This window comes from Gadus morhua, unplaced genomic scaffold, assembly GCF_902167405.1.
Source record: "Gadus morhua unplaced genomic scaffold, gadMor3.0, whole genome shotgun sequence".
In the NCBI taxonomy this organism is placed as follows: domain Eukaryota; kingdom Metazoa; phylum Chordata; class Actinopteri; order Gadiformes; family Gadidae; genus Gadus; species Gadus morhua.
In genome coordinates, this window is record NW_021964148.1 from 147,297 (window position 1) to 170,036 (window position 22,740).

A 22,740-nucleotide genomic window follows, 5' to 3' on the forward strand; every position below is an offset into this window, starting at 1 on the left:
AGGTGGCGCCTCTTCAGGGTGAATTGCCGTGGTGCTAGAATGGAAAGTCATCTCCATTCTGCAAAGACGACATATCACGGAATTGTTTCCTTTTAAATTAAATAATTCCCATACTTAGAGGAACGAGTGCGTGGCGCCTTGCACTTATGAAAGTCTGGGGAGCCACTCGCGTTGCTACTATATGTTTACCAGGCAATTGAATAACGCCTGCACACACACACAGGCACGCACACGCAGAGTGGTAATCGGGAGAGTTGGGAGAATTCCCCGTGGCCTGTTAACGTTTCGGGCGGCGCCGGGTCAACGTCGCAACCAATTCGGTTTTGTCTAGAGGGGAGTAACTGAGCGCCCCCTCCCGAAGTGGTACAGCCCAGGTCGGCCTTGAACTGCGATTGGTCAGAAAGACGTAACAGCTAATGACAACATTGAACTCTCATGCAGGCTCGAACAGAGTGACACACAAACACACACACACACACACATAGTTTTTCACCCACTCCGTATCCAGCTTATTCCATGCTTAAAGCACCCAGGCTACTATGCGGCGAGCTGGGGCTCTCATGTTCTCCCCTGCGGTGTATACCTTGTCCGCATCCCCTGCCATCCAGTTGTCATACGATTCATGCAGACTGGTTTTGAACGGCTGATTCCATGGATGTAGCCTACTTTGCGTGTGCCGTGTTTTCCCGCCGATGTGGCGAAGCTGTATGGTTATGCTGTTGAGAGCTTAAATAAATGCACGATATAAGTTGACTATGAACAATTATTGAAGTTTAACATTTTGTTCAGCAAATTTGACAACTGACAGATACAATATTGTAGCCTGCGAAAATCGCAAAATTCTGACGAGTATTCTTAAATGAAGTAGAATAAACAGGAATATCGGGACCACGGCCAATCAGAGGGGGGTCCCGCTCTTCATTATCTCTGATTGGTTTAGACCATGATATGGGCCTTTCAGAGTCGCGGAGGTTTTTTCTTTTTGAACGGCTGGTTGCACCGGTGCGACCTCAGATTTTTTTTAGTCGCACCGTTGAGAAATTAGGTCGCATGTGCGACCAAATTGGTCGCACTTTAGAGCCCTGTAACGTTAAAGTTATTAGCAGCAAGCTAGCTAGCTACTATGTATTTGAATGGGTTTTTGGTCTAGGCGCTAAGATGCTAAGCAAGTATACAAGACCATTCCAGTTCTCTCTGCACAAAGCGGTTTCAATGAACGACAGAAATAAACAAATGCTGAGTGTTGATCAAGAGTTTTGCGAGAGCAAAACGAACAGTCGAACAGGGTTCCCTGTTACCAGGGAACCCGTAGCAGGGAACTAAATTGCAGCTGCAAGGCCGAATAAGCCCAATAAAAGTGTAGTAACCCAGAGAACCAGCTACAACATAGTTTTCATCCAAACGAGCCGTCTTTAGCGAACGGTGAATTGCATTGGCTTCTACGAGCAGTCGGCTTTCAGCCGCGAGCTTAGGGACCGTCTGCAAAGTGCAAAACTGAATTGCATTGGCTTCTACGAGCAGTCGGCTTTCAGCCGCGAGCTTAGGGACCGTCTGCAAAGTGCAAAACTGAAAACGACAACAATAGTAACATTTCTATAGCGTCGCCATTATTGACTCTAGAGCCCCACAACTTGGTCCATAGAGGCATGGCACAGGAGGTCTACCATGACTAACGCTACCCTGAACCACCTCCTCAGGATCAGTATTGAGGGGCCTGCAATTGATTTGATTTTGACAAGGCAGTGAGCCGTTGGGGCAGTCTCAGGAACAGACGGCTGCTGTTGTGATTTGTCCTACTTAATAAAAGTTTAGCCAATATTTTTGAAATTTGTCGTGTTTATTTACAGGGTAAAGTTGTACAAGTCTACCAAAAGTTGATAGTATTTTAGCTTTTCAGGATGACCACAAGAGCTAGAATTTCTCTCTAAGATAGCCTCAGAATGTACCATTTAATCATTATTTTTTCAAAGGCTTCGCGCGGTGGAAGGGGGAGACCCCCCTTCCACACCCTCCCCCGCCTCGGTCGCGTTGCTCCCTCGGCTTTGCGCAGGGGTCTGCTCCCTGCTACTTTTTTTTTTCTAGAAAAACCCCTGAATAGTATATGATATATGATGATAGTGCATACAGAGGATGGGAATATAAAGACCACCACAAATACCAAGAGAAATGTATTACCTCAAGCATATTTCATATCAAGCGAGCTTGAGCATGTGGCACGCATCCATTATGACAAATACCTCATCACCTGAAGAGGGATGGGTAAAGCTGGTCTTCAGGGGGTCTTTCGGGTTTCCCTTAAGATTAGTTCCAAGCAAGTTGCACATACCCAGGTTGGTGGCATGTCCATCCATGGTAACACTCACTACTTTGATGGAACGGTCATGTAGTGCCTCCAAAGCGTGGACAACAAGCTCTTTTTGTGTGTCTGCTGTGAGTGTTGCAGTAAAGAAGTAAAGAAGTAGCCTATCGGTGCCTTCCAATGGCCTTTAAGGCCAACGACCATCAACACTAGAGCCTCTGTGGCAGGATCCGTTTCGTTACAGCCGTTGCCTAGGTCCACATATCCTGACATCCGTTTAGTCCGAGGATTGTACTGCAGATGCTTCTTTATGGAGATGGCATCCAGCATTAATGTCACATGGCCATGCTTGTCAGGGTCTTCTTCCAATTTACGCCCCAACATGTTGAGCATCATTATATTCAGGCCCGGCCTCTCATCCAATGATGACAACCACCTTTAAAAAAATTAAAAAGTAAAGTACCCATCATATTATCAGGCCAAGGAATCATCACTCATTTTCCTCAAGCAATTCATTATGATTTTAGATTTTGACTACTTGGCAATTCATTTTAACCTCTCTAGCCCGGACCATATAAAATTGTTGTTTAGAACTAATAGAGGTTGGTTTTATTTCATTCTCGAAGAAAACATACGATACCTTTGCAATGAGCGTGGATGAGGGAGAGGAAGTTGCAGCGTGCTTCTGAGGTAGCGGTATGCCTTGGGTCCATGCAGGTGTAATGTGATGGCAAACTCCCTCTGTTCTTTGCTGTATTCACTGGCCTTTTTCTCGAAAAGGTGCAGTGGGAGATCTAACAATGAATAAAGAATTATTTCCACCGGTTATCAAATAAATTACCAATATATATTATGATTGGTGTTGGTATTCATAGCCTAGTGTAGATGTCATCTCGCCCAAAGTGTAGAGCAGTTAAAAATGAACAAATACAATTTCCAAACAAATCGGCCACATGAGCACAAATTCTACTTTGAACACATAGATTACGCATTAATATAACAGGGACATGTTTCCGGGACATACTGTAGACATGTATCTAAGGAATCAGACCCATACGTCATTTTACCTGCATACAATCCAACCCTCTGACTTAGTTCTTCAGTCATCAAGTTTTTCTCCCTCAGCTCCATCAGCACATCCTTTAAGGAACTCTTTTCCCTCAATTCACGCTTCCTTGTATTCGCCTTTTCCCTCTGCAGTCTGCTTACATTGTCCTTTGCCTTAATGTACCCCTCCTTAAGAGCCAAAGGGCAACTGGACAGAGCATAAGTGTGGTCCTAGTAAAAGGGAGGGAAAAACACCTGCTGTCATACTCCAAGTGTTATTTCTGTTGGCTCGAAAACTCCCCATTGTATGTGAAAGTATTTATTACTACTACCCCAACACATGTTAAAATAATACTTTTGGAGTTGAATTCAACTGGGAAATGTTTAACCCTGAAATTGTAACAATGTTGTCATAGGCAGACATCAAAGCACAATAATACAATTAAAAACAGACAGATTTATTTGTAAGTAGAGCTTTATCAAGTTTTGATTATTTTATGAACAATGAATAATGTCACTGAACAACAAAAAGATGAATGTTGAGGTAAGTATTACTCATCTGCCTGATCCCATCTATTAAACATCCAGTAAAATGTCAACCCCCCAACCCCATGTGATGAAGGAATGCACAGTGCATGTAGGGGGCGTAAATAATCGTTCGAACCCTACTCACAACAAGCTGAGACTGAGGCAGAGCTGCAGGTTCAACAGGGGCATATTGAGGGATGTCCATTGGTAGGCTCTCCTTGGCTCGCCTGAGATTCGAGGTGGTCCGGTCAGTGCTGGCTGTTGACTTTAGTGAAATAACATAATAAATCAATAAGTTTCACTGACATACAAGAAAGCCTAAATAGTATACCTACTTTTAGAAGATGAGCGGGGAAGGCAAAGATGGATGGAACAACACCAAGTCTGATCCTGACAGTTTGACCAGTCCGGTCAAAATGCTCTGGCTTGAAATGTTTACTGCAGAGCATGGTATCGTCATTGGCAGCAAAACCCTGTCTTTTAAGAGCGACTTCCCATTTTCTTCGCTGGTCACCGGCTTTGGGAAACCTTAAGGAATAAGAAAAAAGGCAAGAGCAGTTACAATTTAGGTGATGGCATTTACCAAAACCAATTTACATTTAAACTCAAGCTAGGGTTAAGGGGGGGGCAAATCATTTCAATCTCACTATTGGCTACTTTTGTCTCCGTGAAAGCGGGAGTCTAAAGTCAGATGATCACTTTGAAGTCAAACAGTAAAATTAATAAATAAAGATCTCTCGGTCTAACTCTGTCTATAAGTCTGACTGTCTGCCAGACGAAAAAAAACATCGCCCCTGCCATACGAAACGGTTGAACGTGTAGGCCTATATGAAAACATTGCAGTCGTGTAACCGTTAGACAAGTTTGTAAACGATCACACCCCTAAACCCTAAATAGTTAAATTGGAATAAGGTTACCAAACTTAAGTTACAGGGGAAATTGAATTGTGTAAATAGTAGAGTAAGCAGACGTTTAACCAGCGATAGTGTTACTAGCGCAAACGATTCACTTTCACCGTAGTCCTCCTCCACAATGTAAGCTAGCTAATGATGACTATAAAATGTACTTAAAAAATGTATCTCACCTGTGGAAAGTGATTCCCTCTCGTCTGGTGTGTACTGAACGTCGGTGTACACACCCGAAAGCAGCACAATGAACTGGCATTTTTTTTGAGCTGAGAAATTAGCTGTGACCAAATGTATTTGTGGCTGTCTGACAGTCTGAGAATGCCTACTCAAGACCCACACAAGATGGCGGCTCCGTTTGCCGCGGCTGAGAGGGGCGTGGCGTATCTAGTGTTCTATATATATCTATGGCTGCAATACCAGGCTTGGCCTCTGAGCACTGGTGGATTGCGGAAGTATGCGCCTATCCTGGGGGCCTGGGAGTGTCCTTCGATCCACACTTCACGATTAGCCCGTTTTGAGGACGGCATCCGGGTCCTTGAAGTATACTTCTTTTCGCCGGATCTGAATTGGAACGTACTGCGTACTCAAATGTTGGCTAGTAAGTACGGACAGTACGGGTATTGGAACACGGCAGAAGGGGCGGGACTTCGCCCAAGTTTTCCCGCTTCTTCTCAGTTTGGGGCCGAATCAACTGAACAATAGAATCTCGGATCTCCATTTTTGTGCCATTCAAGTTCATGTGGTAAGGCATGCTCTGAAATGTATTATATTTGAAACTTGTTTGGTTATTATATCATTTAATGGCTAACATAACGAAGCATAAGTGGACGACATAAGTGATTTATGGTCAGAATCCCTCCAATCATCGTGTTGACTAGTCAGCGCCAATTCACTAACCAACGTTAAGTAACTCTTATTAACTTAGCAAAGGGATGTTAGCCGTCGACATTTTCCCCAGATGTTCTAATTATGTTTCATTGTTAGACGATTGATCTGGACTCAAGCTGTAGGCCTACCAGTCAGATGAGTAACTCAGTGGAGGAGGTGAGACACCATATCAATACTTTAAACATCTGTTCATGCAACATTGGTGAGTTAAACACCATTAAATACGATCAGATAAGACCAATGTGTTCATGAAAGGGACCCTCCATGGAGAGAATGGCAATTTAGGAGAACGATATTACTTTATTTATGAGAAATATGTGGGATTTACAACAGTTAATTGGCTGCTCTATAGCTGTTGACTTTGATATATTCAGTATTACCTAGAATGTGTTACGGTTGTAGTTAATGTTGTTTATCTACAAAGTGGTAAGGTTAGATCAACAGTATTGGACATTATGTTGTGTGTTTGTGGTGAAGGAGGACTTTGCGGATATCAGGGCCTACTTTTCCACAACAAAATGGAACCGCCTCTGTATGGCAGAGAAAAAAAGATTCATGCAGATCAAGGAAAACCATTTGGTTATGTGGTCTCTTGGTAAACCACTCATACTTAAATACTATTTTACTGAGTACATTGCTATACATACAGACACAGGTGGTGCTGCTGTACACATCACTGTGTGTGTGTGTGTGTGTGTGTGTGTGTGTGTGTGTGTATGTGTGTGTGTGTGTGTGTGTGTGTGTGTGTGTGTGTGTGTGTGTGTGTGTGTGTGTGTGTGTGTGTGTGTGTGTGTGTGTGTGTGTGTGTGTGTGTGTGTGTGTGTGTGTGCGTGTGTGTGTGTGTGTGTGTGTGTCAGGCCTGTCCTTTGTGGCTCCAGCCTTCATGAGGAGAGAGAAGCCCAGCCAGGTGAGAGTCTGCTCACCTGAAGAGACGGACTCTGAGGAGGTGCAGCTCTGGACCTCTGGATTGACCGGTACAAAGACATTTACAAAACATTTCTGGAAGGGGTAATGTGCAGTGAACATTATCCCTTTCAAAGCCCTGAAGAAACATTAGCCCGCTTTGCTTAATCATTTGACCAAAGATATAGCAACAAAAAGGGGTTTTATTGATTTAAAGGGATTTTATTGCATCTGAAAAAAGGAAAACCTATAAACATTTGTTATAATAGGTTGTACCTCATAGTAAATTAGCAGGTTATATTACCCATTTTAGTCAGTTAGTTGAAGTGAGTCGTTTATATACTACTTTATAGTCAGTTAGTAGGATTTAGTAGCATACATCCTTACTTACAGTTAGTCAGATATAGTATGTAAGTTAGGTTTTATACTTTATTGGTTGTTAGTAGCTTATACTACCTTTTTAGTCAGTTAGTAGTGAGTAGGATACTTCCTTACTTATTAGTAATAGGTTTTATACTGCCTTGGTTGTTAATAGCTTCTAAACTACCTTTAAGTCAGTTATTCATAGTTAATAGAGATGCACCGAAATGAAAATTTGTGGCCGAAACCGAAACCGAAAAATAATTAATCGCTTGGCCGAATACCGAAACCGAAACCGAAAATGACGGTTCCGTTTAAAGTTGTCAAAACACTATTTTTAAATATTGCTTAAATCTACTGCTTACAATAAATGTTTAGACATGTTTTTCAAGGAAAAATGTTTATTTGAAATCTTCAAATGTTGGAGAAAAACACATCACCCTGAATTTGTATTGCGGTTTTGAGAACAATTGAGGCCCCCCCCCCCCCCCCCCCCCCCCCCCCCCTCTGTCCTTTCCTTTCATCTTCTTTTCTACCCTTTTCATCTCTCTACCCCCCTCTTTTTTCTTAAACTTGGCTTCACAATATTAACTGTTTTTTGTCTTTATCAAGTGTAAAGTCTCTGTAAATTGATTTCTAAACAACAACAATAATTACAACACATTTCAAAAGCCTTCCAACACAAACAAATGCATAAACATGCAATATAACAAATTATCAGTGTCCTAAGCATATGTCCTAACCCTATTTTATATTACTGGGAAAACAAGTTTTCACCAAAATCTCAATTCTTATTTTTTTTTACTATGGCATTTGAACGCATCAATCATATTACTGAGCCAACCTGAACACATCACATTTGACACTGTTTGTGACCATTGGTTAGTTTTTATTTTTAAGCTAGCTAGCTCTATATCCTGCCGATTTAACATGGATTTAAAAACTCCATTACTATTTTTAACTGACGGGACTTTCTACACCGTCCGGTTGTGTGATTACTACAGCTGCTTTGAATGACTGTTGATGCACGCGGTGCCGACTCCGAGCCCGTCGGCACAACGTCTGCACTCTGCAGCAGCAGTAGCTGACAGAGTTTTCGGTTGGACTAGACGGATACTGAGTTGAAGGAGTTTTTTTAACCCAAAGACAGTGAAGGTACAACCCTTTTATGTAGGCCTACAGTCCAGTTTTAAGATATGACCAAAATACAAGCTGTGGTCGCTCACACTAAAGCTCGCTGTGCGCGTGCATGAACCGTGAACCAACCCGACTGGCTCTAAACAGTGCTGCGCCTATGAGTAACTTATTAATCGCGCGACACAACGAATCGACGACCAAATTTGTTGCCAACGCATTTAGTAATCAATTTTATAGATTCGTTGTTGCAGCCCTAGATTGAGCTACATTAAATAGATACAATATAAGGAACCAGTCAGTTGGAAATAACATAATCAGATATAGGAGTGAAGTTATATTTTAAAACATATTTAAGTAATCAATAACCACACAACCATATTCTCCATCTTGGAGAAGCCTGTTTGTGCCGGTGCATGTTTCTTGCTCATCAATCTTCCCGTGAAACTTTGAATGTATCGTTCAGGCTACAAACGATGCCATTATTATTAGAGCTGTCAGTTAAACGCGTTATTAACGTTAACGCAAACCAAATTTAACGGCGTTAAATTTTTTATCGCGAACTTTTTTTTTTTTTTTTTTGCTTTGGCTCAAAACAAAGAAGCAGTAGCCTGACTGCTATGTTCAAATGACATTTGTTCAAAGCAGGCTCTTTTTTTGTATCGTCCTGTTTTGATCGGTGTATATGCCAATGTTGTTATCAATAAAAAATCATTTGAACAAGGCAAGCCGATGCACTTCACCATGTTGATAAGAGAATTAAAATGAGAAGAATTATGGGACAAAAAAATCAAGGGATATTTAGCATAGAAAAATAATTTGCGATTAATCGCGATTAATTAGAGTTAACTATGACATTAATGCGATTAATCACGATTAAATATTTTAATCGCTTGACAGCTCTGATTATTATATCTGCTTAAGAATGAACTCTGTGATCCGTGCTGAAGGAGAGATTTAGCTGAACAAATTACTCTCTCCGCCGCTTCAATTAACCTTTTCACTAGCTTACGAACGTTAGATTAAACATTCCCGCGGTTCATGGCGAGATAAACAAAACAACTCACAACCTATAAAAAGCTAGAGGGGCGTAATTGTTACATTTTACTAGTTTGAGATCGTATAGGAGGCCTGTGCTCCTTGCTTGTGTAATCAGACAAGATTGTATAATTTTGCGAGACCACCACTTTCGGCCTCCGATTCGGCCACTCATTTGGCTTTTGGCCGAAAGCCGAATGTGTCTTTTTTTGCGTTTTCGGCCGAATTTTTTCGGTTGCCGAATTTTCGGTGCACCTCTAATAGTTAATATAGTACATCCTTACATATGGTCTGTTTGTTGTAGTTAATAGGTCACAACCTAACTCGTATAGCAGACATGCAAACGGCACGCTTTTTGGCGCGAGTCGCTTTTTTATCATACATTTTGGGGACCTGTGTGGTTCGTGCAGATCCGAAGAGTTTTTCTTGGGGGGGGGGGCGTCGATCGGTGCGTGCGTACAGGTGTCAATATTCCGTAATCTGACTGACTGAGACCCCCGTGCCTTCGAAGTAAAGAAAAGTGATTCCGGAAATGATTTTGTTAGGGGACCAATCACAGCCCTTGCCGTCGCGTCGAAATATTGGATGCGCATGCGCACGGTAGAGCTTAGAACGGGGTCAGAAAATCAAGCCCGACCCCGAGCCCGTGCACGTTCTGTCCGAGCCCGACCCGACACATTAAAACTGTAATTATGAGCCCTAGCCCGATTTCAACCCGACATTTATTTTAACACGTATGTAACTTGTACACATTTGTTACTAGGCCTACTCAGCTTAATATATATGTAAGGGATAATGTATAAAACGCCGGTCATTATCGGGAAAATAAGCCCCGACAGGGCGACAGGGCGAACAGTACACCGACCGACGCGCAGCGAAGGCGTCTTGCTTCGCCCTGAAGGGGCTTATTTTCGAAAATGACCGGCGATGTTCTATACATGATCCCGCTTATTACACGGCTACTTGCCAAAACTAAAAAAATAACTTTACATGGTGCGCCTTTTTACAATTTATTCGTTACCAGCATTCATTCATCATTTTTTCACAATGTCTTGTTTTTAAAAGATTTATGATGACTTTATGCTCTGTAAGGTTAGGTGACCTTGGGTGGCTTGAAAGGCGCCTCTAAATTAAATGTATTATTATTATTATTCGTAGTGTTGATCAGCAGAGCAATAATAAATTGTCCGCAAAGACGGTGACGTCGCTTGGCAACAGAAGACACTGGGGTTAACAAGTCACCGGACTAGCTACCAAACCTTGAAATGTCTTCTCAATGCCGTGTTCCACGGCATTGAGAAGACCTGTGTAAAAAAGGCCTTTAATATTTCTGTTTATGGCATAGATTTCTCCTCAGATTAGGCCAATAAACCAATGATAAAAATAAAAATTAAAACGCTCGATCAAAGGCCCGGCCCGACCCGGCCCGAGGATAGTGGTGGGAAATATCGGAGAAGGATGCACTTATTGGCCCTCATTTATCAAACGAGCGTACGACAGAAAACGTGCGTAAAATGGACGTACGCTCATTTCAACGTTGAGCTTGGAATTTATCAATTTGAACGTGAGCGCAGGCTGCGATGAAATCTCACGTCAGGTCTGAGCTCGTGTACGCAAGTTTTTTTGGCGCAACATACGGGTATTTCAATGATGAATAGTGCAGCACAAGTAGCCCATGTTGAACATCTGTAATAATTACTAAATAAATTGGAATTAGCCCAGCCGTTCAAACAATTACAATCAAGTCAGGCCTAATTTAAAACAGTATTGCTATGAAAATAATTAGAATGTGACAGGTGAAATGTTTATTCAGCTGTCTATATTAACAGGAGCTTTGCCAAATATGTGGTCGTGTCTCAGCGATGGCAGATCTGGCTCTGTTAGAGGACCTCAACGCACGTCTAAGACGAGAGAGTTTTTTGAGACCGCGCCGATTTTTTTATGGAGAGCAATGAATGGCTCTTGAGTCGTTTTCGTCTCCCAAGGCATCTCCTGATGGAGCTATGCAATGCTTTGGAGCCACAGTTAAGGCGAGAAACTAGGCGATCAAACGCAATACCTGTGCCAGTGGGTTTGCTCTACCTTGGGGTTTTTAGCCACCGGGATCTTGCAGCGGGAGATCGGGGACAGGTCTGCTATTTCCCAGCCAAGTATTAGCCGAACCATGCCAGCAGTTTTGGCAGCTATAATGTCCCTCTCCGAACGTTATATTAAATTCCCATATAATAACGATCAGCAAACTGGAATCAAACGGGATTTTTATGCTATTGCTAGGTTTCCAAATGTGATTGGTGCGGTTGATTGTACCCATGTGCGTAGGAACCATCTATTAATGAATACGCGTACATCAACCGCAAAAGCTACCATTCAGTTAATGTTCAGATTATTTGCGATGCCAGAATGTCAATCCTGAACATGGTAGCCCGATGGCCTGGGGGCACGCACGATTCTTTTATTTTCCAAAATAGCAACGTTGGGCATCGTCTACATCAGGGCGCACTACATGGTCAGAGTCATCTCGGTGAGTTACGCTGCAGTCGCACTCCACCGGCCTCCTCCCGTTTCTTGCTTGGCCCGCTTCACAGCCGCAACACGTTTTTTGGTGCTGAGCTTCATGTCGGACCATTTTTTCTTCACCTTATTCGGAATTAAATAACTTTAACGCAATGCAAACAATAGCATATATGTGAAATGTTTTAAGCTGGATAACAGAAATTTTACATTTAATTTATTATTTAATTAATTTAATGAACAAACCTTTTCCGTAGCCCGACGAACATTGGAAACACTATTCACTGCAACAGTTATTTCCTTCCATATAGCATTCTTTTGCTGGCCTTTAATGCCAGCTTTTAGGCTACCAAACAAAACCAGACGGTTCGCATCCACCAGTGACCCGAGCGTCTCCATTTCGGTCTCGGAAAAATTCCTCTATTTTTTTTTTTACCGTTGGACGTTTCTCCATGTCTTAAAAGTTAGGGGCGAGACTTCTGAAGACGTGCTTTTTTATGGGCGTGTTACGTTAATTACGATCGATCTCAGCCGCCGTATTTATCAACACCAAGATCCTTCGTACGCTGGGATTGGTGTGATACGAAAGTTTCGTGAATCTCACGTGGGTCCTATCGTAAGGTGAATCATGCGTTCAGATTTGCGCTCATTTCTACGTTCGTTTGATAAATGAGGGTCATTGTGCAGCAGGACGCAGGGTGCAAGTGCAGTTGGAAGTGGTCATGGCTAAAATTAGAAGCCACGACTGAGGTGAATACAGTGAAGCATAACTTTCCACTGTCTGACTTTTTCAAAAAAATTGAGAAAAAAGGATGTGCTAAATGCACACACTGCATTAAAGAAATGAATTATGCCAGCAGGGGTGTACATGCCCTGTAAGCACACTGTAAGGCAGACATTCATCGGAGGAAAGTGACAACAACAATAACTGCACAAAGTGTTGCACAGCTTCTCCGAAACCCTCTTCCAGAAACCCCCTAAGCAGCAGATAAGATCAGGGACAGTGCCAGGCCTATACTGCCAGTACCTGTACCTGTGATCACATATCTAATGCAGAGGTGTGTGTTTGTGTGTGTGTGAAAATAAATTAACTTAGTTTAAAAAGGCACTTTAACTGAGGCCCCGTCCACACGAAGCCGATTTCATGGCGAAACCGCAAAGGTCTTGTACGGTTCGGCCTTCCGTCCACACGAAGCCGGCGAATCCGCTGACCGAAACCGCAAACTTCTGAAACCACCCTCGGAGGTGGTTTCAAATCTTTCCGGTTTCGTTTTGGTTTCGTGTGGACGCCTGAAACCGACTGAAACCGCAAACCATGACGTCATCGCCCCACCCCTCGACTTTCTAGCCAATGGCTCTTAAGCCCGCGGAGTCTCAAAAATCACAACAAAAAAGATGATGGCGGACTACAAGCTTGTGATCGTTCTGCAGCATATCATGTCCCTTGTTGGTTTGCTAAGCCATTATTTATTGAGAATCCGAGACCGAAATGAGAGAAGAAGGATGACGGACCGACTAATATACGATTTACATCAACCGCGATGCTCTACCAGGAGGGCAACCAAGAGAAGATTTTGGGTGAGACCCGGCAGAACCAGCAGTTGGTGGGACAACTTCGTAAATGGAGTTGTCGTGGCCGATGAATGGAGGGAGAACTTCCGCATGTCCAGAGCTTCCCTTGTCGCACTGAGCGAAGAACTCTGTCCATACATCGATGGACAATCCACAACCATTAGGGCGCCAGTTGATACCGTCAAAAAGGTTGCGGTAACTCTCTATTACCTGAGCGACGAAGGACGGCTACGGAAAACTGCCAACGCCTTCGGCTTGTCGCGACAGATCGTTTCCAACGTGATCAGAGAGACATGCAAAGCCATCTCCATCCATCTGGGTCCAAAATATATCAAGATGCCTTTTACGGAGCCCGAGGCAGAGGATCTGGTTTTGGGCTTCCATCGTGCTCATGGCATGCCACAGTGTCTGGGAGCGGTGGACGGCACCCACATTGAAATCAAGCAGCCATCCAGAAACTCCATGGACTACATCAACAGGAAAGGCAAACATTCCCTTAATGTGCAGGCTGTCTGTGACTTCAAGTTCAGATTCATGGATGTATCATTAAAGTGGCCTGGGAGTGTACATGATGCACGAGTTTTTGCTAATTCCAAGCTTAGATCGTATTTCAAAACTGGCAAGATTCCTGCTCTGAAAAAGCAGATTGTGGACGACGAAGCGGCCATACCAATTTTCCTTCTTGGGGACCCAGCCTACCCCCTGCTGCCTTATTTGATGAAGGAATACTCCAGTGGTGGCTCCACACCCCAAGAGCAATATTTTGGGCTATGTTTGTGTAGGGCTCGCATGGTCATCGAGTGTGCTTTTGGTCGCCTCAAGGCCAGATTCGCTGCACTGAGAAGGCCTATGGACATCAATTTGCAAGACCTGCCCCATGTTATTTACGCTTGTTTTGTTCTGCATAACTTTTGTGAGGACAGCAAGGAGACTGTGGCTGAGCGCACTGTGATGGGAACAATACAAAGTGACAATGAATGGCAGCCTCCAACGCAATGCAACTACACAGAATGTAATGAGGGGGAGGGAAAGCGAGTGAGAAGAGTGCTCACAAAGTACCTTGACCCTTAAACCCAAGTGGCTGTGTTGAATGTTTAGATAGTTATGATTACTCTGTCATTGAAAAGTGTTGTTGAAAATAAACAGGATGGTACATTTCAAATCTTGTTTTTATTGAAGTGCAAAATAAATAACAGTCAAAGGCCTATGTGCAAAAGTAGAAAAGTGCCAACGTAAAAATGACACATGCATAAGACAAAATATAACTAGTAAAAGTAGTAAATAGTGCAAACATAGTAAATAGTGCAAACATAAGTAAAAGTATAAAATTGCAAACATAAGTTAAAGTAAACAGTGCTCACTCCACATCGTCAAGCTCCAGCAATGCTCGCCTGTATGAGTCATGTATATTCCCTGGGGTGCGTGTTTGCGATGGCGTGTAAGACTGACTCATGGGTGTGCCGTTGTGTTGGGTGTGGCGTGGTGTGGTTTCCATGTATGTTGAGGGGTAGCCATTGTATTGTCCGCTATGGGGGGGTACATATTGTGTCTGTTGTGGCGGTCTGTACATCATTTCCCTCATCAACGCAAAGCCGTCCTGGATAGTGCTGCATATGTTGGCAATGTTGGAATTTAGTTGTAATGTGCTCTCGGCGTAGCATCTTGCAGACTCCTCAGCCAGCTCCACCATCCTCCTCTTCATTTGGCGGTCCTCCTCGGCTTCCGCCACTGGGTCAGGCCGAGCTTTCCTCTTCAGCCGGTCCTTTCTGTGGCTGTCGAGCTTTGCCTTGAATAAAGATGAGCAGAATTACATTAGTATTGGGCGGTAGCTTCACTACTTCACTACTAAGCTTTGGAATTTTGAGACATCACATCACACACGCAATCTAAATTGATGCAAACACACATGTGCATGACATTGTGTTCAAGTTAAACATGCTTGTTGAGTTATATTCTCAGGGAACATGCATACACAAACGTGCTAATTCAATTTTATCTGTAAAGCCCTTGGTCACCATTACAGTCTCAAGGGGCTTAACAGGCCACATATTTACGATCCGTCCCCCTGTCGATGGCTGCCTAGCATATAGCCAGCCAACCAAGCTTGAAATCATTAGCCTACCTGGAGCAAATGTCGGCGCTGTTTCACAACGGCAGGAGGAAGACAGTCACTGGATTCCTCAGAATGTGGCGATGGCGATGGCGACTCCATTGTTGGGGTCGAACACCCCGGCAACTCCAAAAGGTCATCCGTCTCCATGGCTCCCTCGATGCAGCGCGTAGCGGGCGAGCCACCCCAGATCTCTTGGCAAAGCTCATAAAAAAGCATCACCACACGCCCTTGGCCACTTCGACGCCCTGTGTCCACTGCCCCTCGGTATTTAGAACGGATGTTCTTGAGCTTGCTCGTGAGCTGCGTTTTGGTAATCGCCATTGCATCGTGGGGGAAGTCTTCAGGTGCCTCCTTGGGATACTGGTCCTGCATTGCCTTCAACAAGTCGGCATATTTGGACTGGCAGGACTCCCAGTCGACATTCTGCTGCAATTTAGTAACTTTATACTCTAATGTGAGCCGCAACAGCATCTTGCACTCCTGGTCAGACCAGACAAATATCTCTACTTTCTTCGCGTTCGACATAGTAGAAGAGCTGTTTGTTTGTGTTGTTAGTGGTTCGGGGGGGCAGCCTTTATGCGCATGCTCGCCTCTTCTTCTTATTTAATTTGTTCTGGATTTGTGTACCAGAAGCAGCGCCCCTTATGGGCCTGGAATGTGTACTACAGCGTTTCTACAGATCTATCCGGTTTCGCTTGGCTTCGTCTTTACGGAGATACTTTGAAACCGGATAGATCGAAACCGTAACGGTTTCGCCCGTTTCGGCTTCGTGTGGACGGGGCCTGAGTAAATAATATATTTTTTATCTTTCTAGACATATAGCATAGGCCTTCTCATGATAATAGGACATCATGCCGTCATGTTTTTTCCGACTTCGGGTAGCTCTCTTTTTTTGTCATACATGTGTTTGCATCCCTGATATAGTCAGTTGGTAATAGTTAGCAGGTTACATCCTAACCTAAAGCCAGTTATGTCAGCAGGTGCTCGAGTGTGGAAGCCACCAACAGTCAGACAGGGGTCTCTACAACAGCCCAGTACGTCAGATGCAGTTTCTGTACAGGTATCAACAGCACACATCACCTTCAGCAGCCTTACCATGTCCTGTCCTCTATGGTACGAGACCTGCTTCATGTCCGTTTGACAGCAGACTCATGGATTAAGGGTATTAATGACACCAGCACGATGTATAACCTTAGACGTATTGTTGCTAGGAGGTAAGGTGTGTCCTACCCACATTAATAAAACAGGGAGTACTCCTAACTAGAGGTTCTGTCTGTCAGAGTCACTCAGGGTGGGGCTGGAGTGACCAGGAGGTCTCTGGAGGGACCACTCCTTCTCATCCAGAGATCGACCCCCCCGGAGGAGGAGTAGAGAGGGGCTCTGCAGTCCAGGAGGAGGTCTCCTTGGGTTAGCTCTGATCCCACCACCGCTTCCCTACAATAACACCTGGTTGTGCACGTATAGTCTAACTGTGTGTGTGTGTGTGTGTGTGTGTGTGTGTGTGTGTGTGTGACAGTTCTCCATGAACATGTGAAGGACTCAAGTGTTTATTCAAGAGAGACGAACCTGAGAAAAGTTCTCAGAGTTAACTACCAAGAACCGGAAGTACCTAAGGATGACGACTACTTCTGTAAGAGCTCTCACTCACTCACTCACTCACTCACTCACTCACTCACTCACTCACTCACTCACTCACTCACTCACCAATTTTTAATCTTCCTGTTTCTGTCTATTTAATATAGATTTGTAGCTGAAGCTCTTTTGGACGTAATAAATAAATGAACTCTCTTCAGTCTGTGATGAGTGTAGGACTTTCTTCCTCGAAGAGTGCGAGGTCCACGGTCCTATCGTCTTCATGGCTGATCGCCCCGTTGCTGTCGGAGAGAAAGACAGAGCCAAGAAGACGCTGCCCGCTGGGTTTGAGGTATATGTCGTACTTTAACTCAACAAAGTTCTCCCCGTCCAATGAGACAGTATAACATTCATTGTTTAATACATTGCCCAGCTAATGTAAACACATTAATGTTAACAGTTATATTGCCAAAGCAGATGGATATATCTCTCTCCCCCAATGGTTCTTCTTCCTGAATCGTGCTTTCCGTCTATCTCTCCCTCTCTCCCCCCATTTCCTTTTTCCTTGGGCGCACTGGTGCGCCTAAAGTTTTAATTTGGGTGCACCAGCACGTATTTATGGTGCACCCAAGTTTTGAGTTGTTGACGGGGGGGGGGGGGGGGGGGGGGGGGGGGTTGGACCGTGCCTGCATTTCGTGAGTTGTTGATGGGGGGGGGGGGGGAGGGGCAACCGGGCAACTGCACCGGTTGCACCGTCGATATTTACGCCATTGATTAATAATATTTTGACCCTTAAATAAATGCCGAATCTGTATCTCTCATAAAGAATATCGTCAGACAATGCCAAGGGATCGGTTCTGTCCCGAAAAACCCTCTGTCTCTGGAGAGACGCCTGTACGATAAGTGCGCCGTGGTCCATGGGAACACCCACAAATGGTGACGCCATTATCGGAGGAGGGGCTAGGAAGCTGCGCACGCCGATATAAGTAGCCGATCTCCGGGTAGACTCGCTGAAAAGCTGCTCCCGACCAGGTTTGGTTGCGAGCGTAAGTCACCGTGGTGATACAGCGACGCTTAAAGAGATCGACTTTCATGGTACAGCTAACCCAGGCTTTCAGCTCAACATACCTCGCTAACCCTCTAATCGAGCTTCGTAGTACAGGCCCCTGAATTGGGCTTCGCGGGTTTGTTTACCGGCGTTGCTATTGTTACCGGTCTTGCGTGTTCCAACGGTTTATTAGGTATCTAATAAATCGCTGTCTAATCAATACTTAATTCACTGCCTCTTCCGTGGTTATTACAATATTATGAATAGACTGCTCTGTAAAAAAATAAAATAATAATAATTATACCAGATACATTTTCAGTCGCACTACCCCGAATTCTAGGCGCATGTGCGCCCAAATTAGGCGCACTCAGCCCTGACTTATCATATCTTATCTTCCTCTCCCCCCCTCCATCTCACCACGTCTCTTCCTCTCTCCGTTCCTCTCACCTCTCTTTGTCTCTCCCTGCCTCTCCATCTCGCTCTCCTCTACCTCTCTTGTATTCTATCTCTCCTCCCTCCTCCACCTCTCCCTCCCTCTATGTATTCCTCTCACTCTACGACTCTCCTCCTCTCTCCGTCTCTGTCTCATGTGGGGTAGATCAGAGATTCTGGGATCCCTGGGGCCGGTCTAGGGGTGTTTTACTGTGGAGACGGTGGCCTTCCCATTGGAACACACTTTGGACCCTACGAAGGACACAGGACCGATGAAGAGGGAGCCCTGGAGAGTGGATACTCCTGGGAGGTCAGTGTGTTTGTATTCATTTATTTTGATCTAGTCTTGTATGTGTGCTTGTGTGAGTTTATTGGATGGCATAGAGTCTGATTAACACATTTCTCACGATCTACAAAAGCAGACACAATGATTACATTGATGCAAAGAGAGAGACACTTTCTAACTGGATGAGGTAGGACCCTATTCACTTTTATCAGAATCAGAATCAGAAATACTTTATTGATCCCCGGGGGGAAATTGTTGTTATACCATCTACTGCATGAAGAATGTTCACAATTATCTTACTATCATTACTTGATTGATAACATTTATATTTCTCTGTGTCTGTTATCTGATTAGATCCACAATATTTTCTGTGTTGCTATGACATGTGCAGAAGATAGACGGTAAAGGTGTGTTGACGTACCCCTCTGTGTGTTAGGTACGTCAATTGTGCTCGTAATGAAGAGGAACAGAACCTAATAGCGTTTCAGTACAAAGGAGGGATTCTGTATCGCTCCTGTGGCCTCGTGACTTCAGGAAAAGAGCTCTTGGTCTGGTATGGGGATGAATACGCCAGACATCTGGGAATCGGATTTGATCGACTGTGGAACAACAAGAGCTCTACTAAAGGTCTGCTTTCAAGTCTGTCTTACTGTCAGGGTTTGGTTTCTATGCGGCCCTTCATGACCACATCTCATTTTAATTCAAAAGAGCTTGGACAATAAACATTAAAGGTTGGGTAGGTGATTCGCTTTTTTGGCCATTTTTGCAAAATTACTTGAAATCCTTATCATAACCCGCTTACAGCCACTGAGTCAGAAGTACTGACATGAAAATTAAACTTGTCAATCATCTGTGGAACGGGCAGGTCTCGAAAAACTCCAGCCAATCATTTGGATTGCCACCTCGTTGCATTGGACAGTAAGTACGTCAATCAAACGGTCGTACTGCACTCCCCCTCCCCCGCGCCCCGCGCGCGACCCCTTCGCGCAGTACTCGTGACCCAGAGCTCGTGACCCAGAGCAAGCTCCTGTTTGTTGTTATCCTGCGGTAGCTACTGGAACTAGTTAATCCACATTTGGACCTAGCAGTAGAAGACAATTTCCATGGCAGACAAGACGCCACCATCCCCACCACCACCACCACCACCACCAGCAAAGAGAAGGAAAACTCTTTTTCAGAGAGTAATTGATAATAAAAACGCTGAAAGAGAAAAACTGAAATCAAGAATAATCCTAGGCGCTGCTTTCGAACGTTGGCGGCAACTGAAGGACGAGAAGGGTCTAAAAACCGATGCTTGTGTGGCGGTTGACCTAGTTTCAAAGTTTATACCGTTTATACTCGGTAATACCGGTGTTGAGACGAGTGTATTACTCGGTGTGAAAATGTCCACACCGCGGCAACCCTAGTGAAAACCAGGACTTCCAATACAATTATATGAAACAAACATACATTTTCTAAAAATAGTAATGATTTATGTGACCGTTTAATGTTTATAACATCTGGTGCAACCATAGCCGCGAGAACGTATTCTCAGCAGGGGGTGCTGGAAAAAAAAACCCGGCCTGCACTAGACTCGCAACTCGTCACATTGATAAAAAAGAATGGATATATAGCAGCGCAGCTCAATTACACCAGTGCATGCGCACACAGTTGAAAATCGATCGTTGTGTTCACTTCCTTCACACCATGGTTCACATCCAGCTGCTCACAGAACAAGTTTAGCGCACCACCGCTACCCTCACACTTTTTCATGTAACCTTTTTTCAGCACTAGGTCATATGAGCATTAAATAAATGCTGCGTCTCAACATGCCTTGGACAGCAGCGAGGATGACTCGCTTTGCCACGGGCCGAAACAGTTCGGAGCGACCACAGCCAGAGCGAACACAGCGGGGCAGAGGAGTGTCAGGAAGTCTTTGGTGTACACATCAGTTACGGCCTATTTGCACTACTGTTTAGTGGCAATGCAGTGTTTTATTCTATGCCTTTTTATTTTCGTATATTATTTCAATTAATACAATTTATTTATTCATGAAATCAAGATCTGGTCTTCAAATCTTTTTTCCAAATATAGGTCGTCTTACAATGGGGTTTGTGTTTATATTCGGACCAATACGGTACAGCGGGCGCTCACATGACGTTAAGCATTTCCTGGTGCATAATGTGACGCTTCAGAACCTAAAATCCCGTTTCTCCCCGTTGACACGACAACACATAACCGGCGTTTTCAGAAATCTCCACTTTGGCCGGAGTTTTTAGAAATGATCGTTTTCTGTGATAAGACAGGGCCTCGGACAGGGGGTGTTGCAGCACCCCCAGCACCCCTACTTCCCGCGGTACTGGGTGCAACTTACAGCTGAATGTAGTGCCATGTTTGTTAAACGAAAACCTACGCTAGCCTGGCTCGCTGTCGCGCATCTCTGTTCGCGCTCGTGCATGATTGCGCGTCCAGGTACTTGGAATGGGTGGAGTCAGAGTCAGCGTTGAAGGAGAGGGGGTAGGACCATTTGAGTTGTGTATTTTCAAAATCTGCTGGCGTTTCGCAAATCACCTACCCAACCTTTAACAAAGCAGTTAAGAAGTTATACAGGAAATGGTGAAGTTTTCACATAAATTTAAATATAATAAACAAAAGATGACAACATAATAGAAAAATATTCTCACTTGGAAAAAGGTCTAAATGCAAAATATACAGTACCATGGAGGTTTCAAAAAAACATAAGTATACTAATTCAGGTATGCTTGATTAGGCTGTGCAGCCTTATCAAGCCCCAAAGCCTAAACCACCTGACTCTGGCCAGGTGAGGCTACCAGCCATCAGCAGCACTCAAAAATACATATGACTCTCTCTTTCTCCTAGGAGGGAGATCCCAGCTGACACCAGCACAGGCTTTCCCCTGTCCCGAGTGTCCGTACTCCTACACGTCTCAGATCTTCCTCCACAAACACATGAAGAGGAGCCACGGCGACCTGTACGGCCGACTGCTGAGGAGTGGAGAAATCAAGGTGGAGCCTAGGCTCCACCCATACGTTGCAGCCTCCTATCAAGAACCAATCGGAGCCTCCCCGGGAACCGTCCAAAGCACGAGCCAGATTCCAGCAGAAGGAGCCGGACGCCACAGATGTGAGAAGTGCAGTAAAACCTTTAGTCACTCTGATAGTCTGAAGGTTCACCAGCGCATCCACATGGGAGAGAAACCATACCACTGTCGACAGTGTGGGAAAACATTTAGTACATCTGGTGAACTCAAGAGACACCAGATCATTCACACAGGAGAGAAACCATACCACTGTCAACAGTGTGGGAAAACATTTAGTAGATCTGACGAACTCGAGAGACACCAGATCATCCACACGGGAGAGAAACCATACCACTGTCAACAGTGTGGGAAAACATTTAGTCAGTCCGGTGATCTGAAGGTACACCAGCGCATCCACACAGGAGAGAAACCATACCACTGTCAACAGTGTGGGAAAACATTTAGTAAATCTGGTAATCTAAAGGTACACCAACGCATCCACACAGGAGAGAAACCATACCACTGTAAACAGTGTGGGAAAACATTTAGTCAATCTTGTCATCTCAAAAGTCACCAACAACTTCACAGAGGAGTCTCCACCCAAACAACCATGTGAAGAAACTAAATGGTTCCCATACATCTGTTATTCGAATCTAATCAAATATGGTTCTTCCTGTTATATGTTAAAAGGGCACATGAACGGTTAATTGTTTATCTTATCAACTTTATGTATTTATTTATATTCATGTCTGTATGAGTGAAGGTTTTTACCCAAAAAATGTTCAGAAGAAAAATAGTTTGAGAGTAAGGTATCGTAGATCTGACGTCATTGTTATATTTATTACATTTGTATGTATTTATTTATTTATCCTTGTGAAAAAGAGCTTTCTTCACGCACGTTGTTGTTAATAAGCATCTCTTTACTTAAAACACAGCACAACTGTCGAGTCACTTGCACAACTCCAGCCCCTCCAGTCTAAAACTCTGAGAGGGGTCTGGCTGCAGACATCCACCCACACGCTCCAGACATCCACCCACACGCTCCAGACATCCACCCACACGCTCCAGACATCCACCCACAC

General features: G+C 44.2%; 2 protein-coding genes and 1 long non-coding RNA gene across 3 annotated transcripts; all 3 read left to right on the forward strand.

Annotated features, from left to right (window-relative positions):
* The first annotated feature begins 5,374 nt into the window (after positions 1-5,374).
* LOC115539311 (uncharacterized) lies at positions 5,375-6,259 on the forward strand. The gene is made up of 3 exons (XR_003975826.1): positions 5,375-5,524; positions 5,767-5,826; positions 6,148-6,259. It is a non-coding gene; the product is annotated as an uncharacterized LOC115539311 (long non-coding RNA).
* Positions 6,260-6,528: 269 nt separating this feature from the next.
* LOC115539295 (probable histone-lysine N-methyltransferase PRDM7) lies at positions 6,529-18,784 on the forward strand. Its single transcript, XM_030350362.1, has 6 exons — positions 6,529-6,644; positions 16,282-16,361; positions 16,582-16,708; positions 17,095-17,225; positions 18,520-18,663; positions 18,776-18,784. Exons 1-6 carry the CDS (start codon positions 6,554-6,556, stop codon positions 18,782-18,784), a joined length of 582 nt encoding a protein of 193 aa, XP_030206222.1. The 5' UTR covers positions 6,529-6,553.
* Positions 18,766-22,520, forward strand: LOC115539310 (zinc finger protein 239-like). Its single transcript, XM_030350368.1, has 3 exons — positions 18,766-18,826; positions 19,076-19,266; positions 21,499-22,520. The coding sequence occupies exons 1-3, from the start codon at positions 18,822-18,824 to the stop codon at positions 22,272-22,274; spliced, it is 972 nt and encodes a 323-aa protein (XP_030206228.1). The 5' UTR covers positions 18,766-18,821; the 3' UTR covers positions 22,275-22,520.
* Positions 22,521-22,740: the final 220 nt, after the last annotated feature.

What these genes read in the sequence shown, in the direction of transcription:
- LOC115539310 (XM_030350368.1), top strand. An exon ending in CAACAAGAGCTCTACTAAAG is followed by an intron (nt 19,267 to 21,498) that starts GTCTGCTTTCAA and finishes TCTTTCTCCTAG; the next exon opens with GAGGGAGATCCCAGCTGACA.
- LOC115539295 (XM_030350362.1), top strand. Translation starts at nt 6,554, where the DNA reads ATGAGGAGAGAGAAGCCCAGCCAGGTGAGAGTCTGCTCACCTGAAGAG. An exon ending in CTGGACCTCTGGATTGACCG is followed by an intron (nt 6,645 to 16,281) that starts GTACAAAGACAT and finishes TTATGTCAGCAG; the next exon opens with GTGCTCGAGTGTGGAAGCCA. An exon ending in CCAGGAGGAGGTCTCCTTGG is followed by an intron (nt 16,709 to 17,094) that starts GTTAGCTCTGAT and finishes AACTCTCTTCAG; the next exon opens with TCTGTGATGAGTGTAGGACT.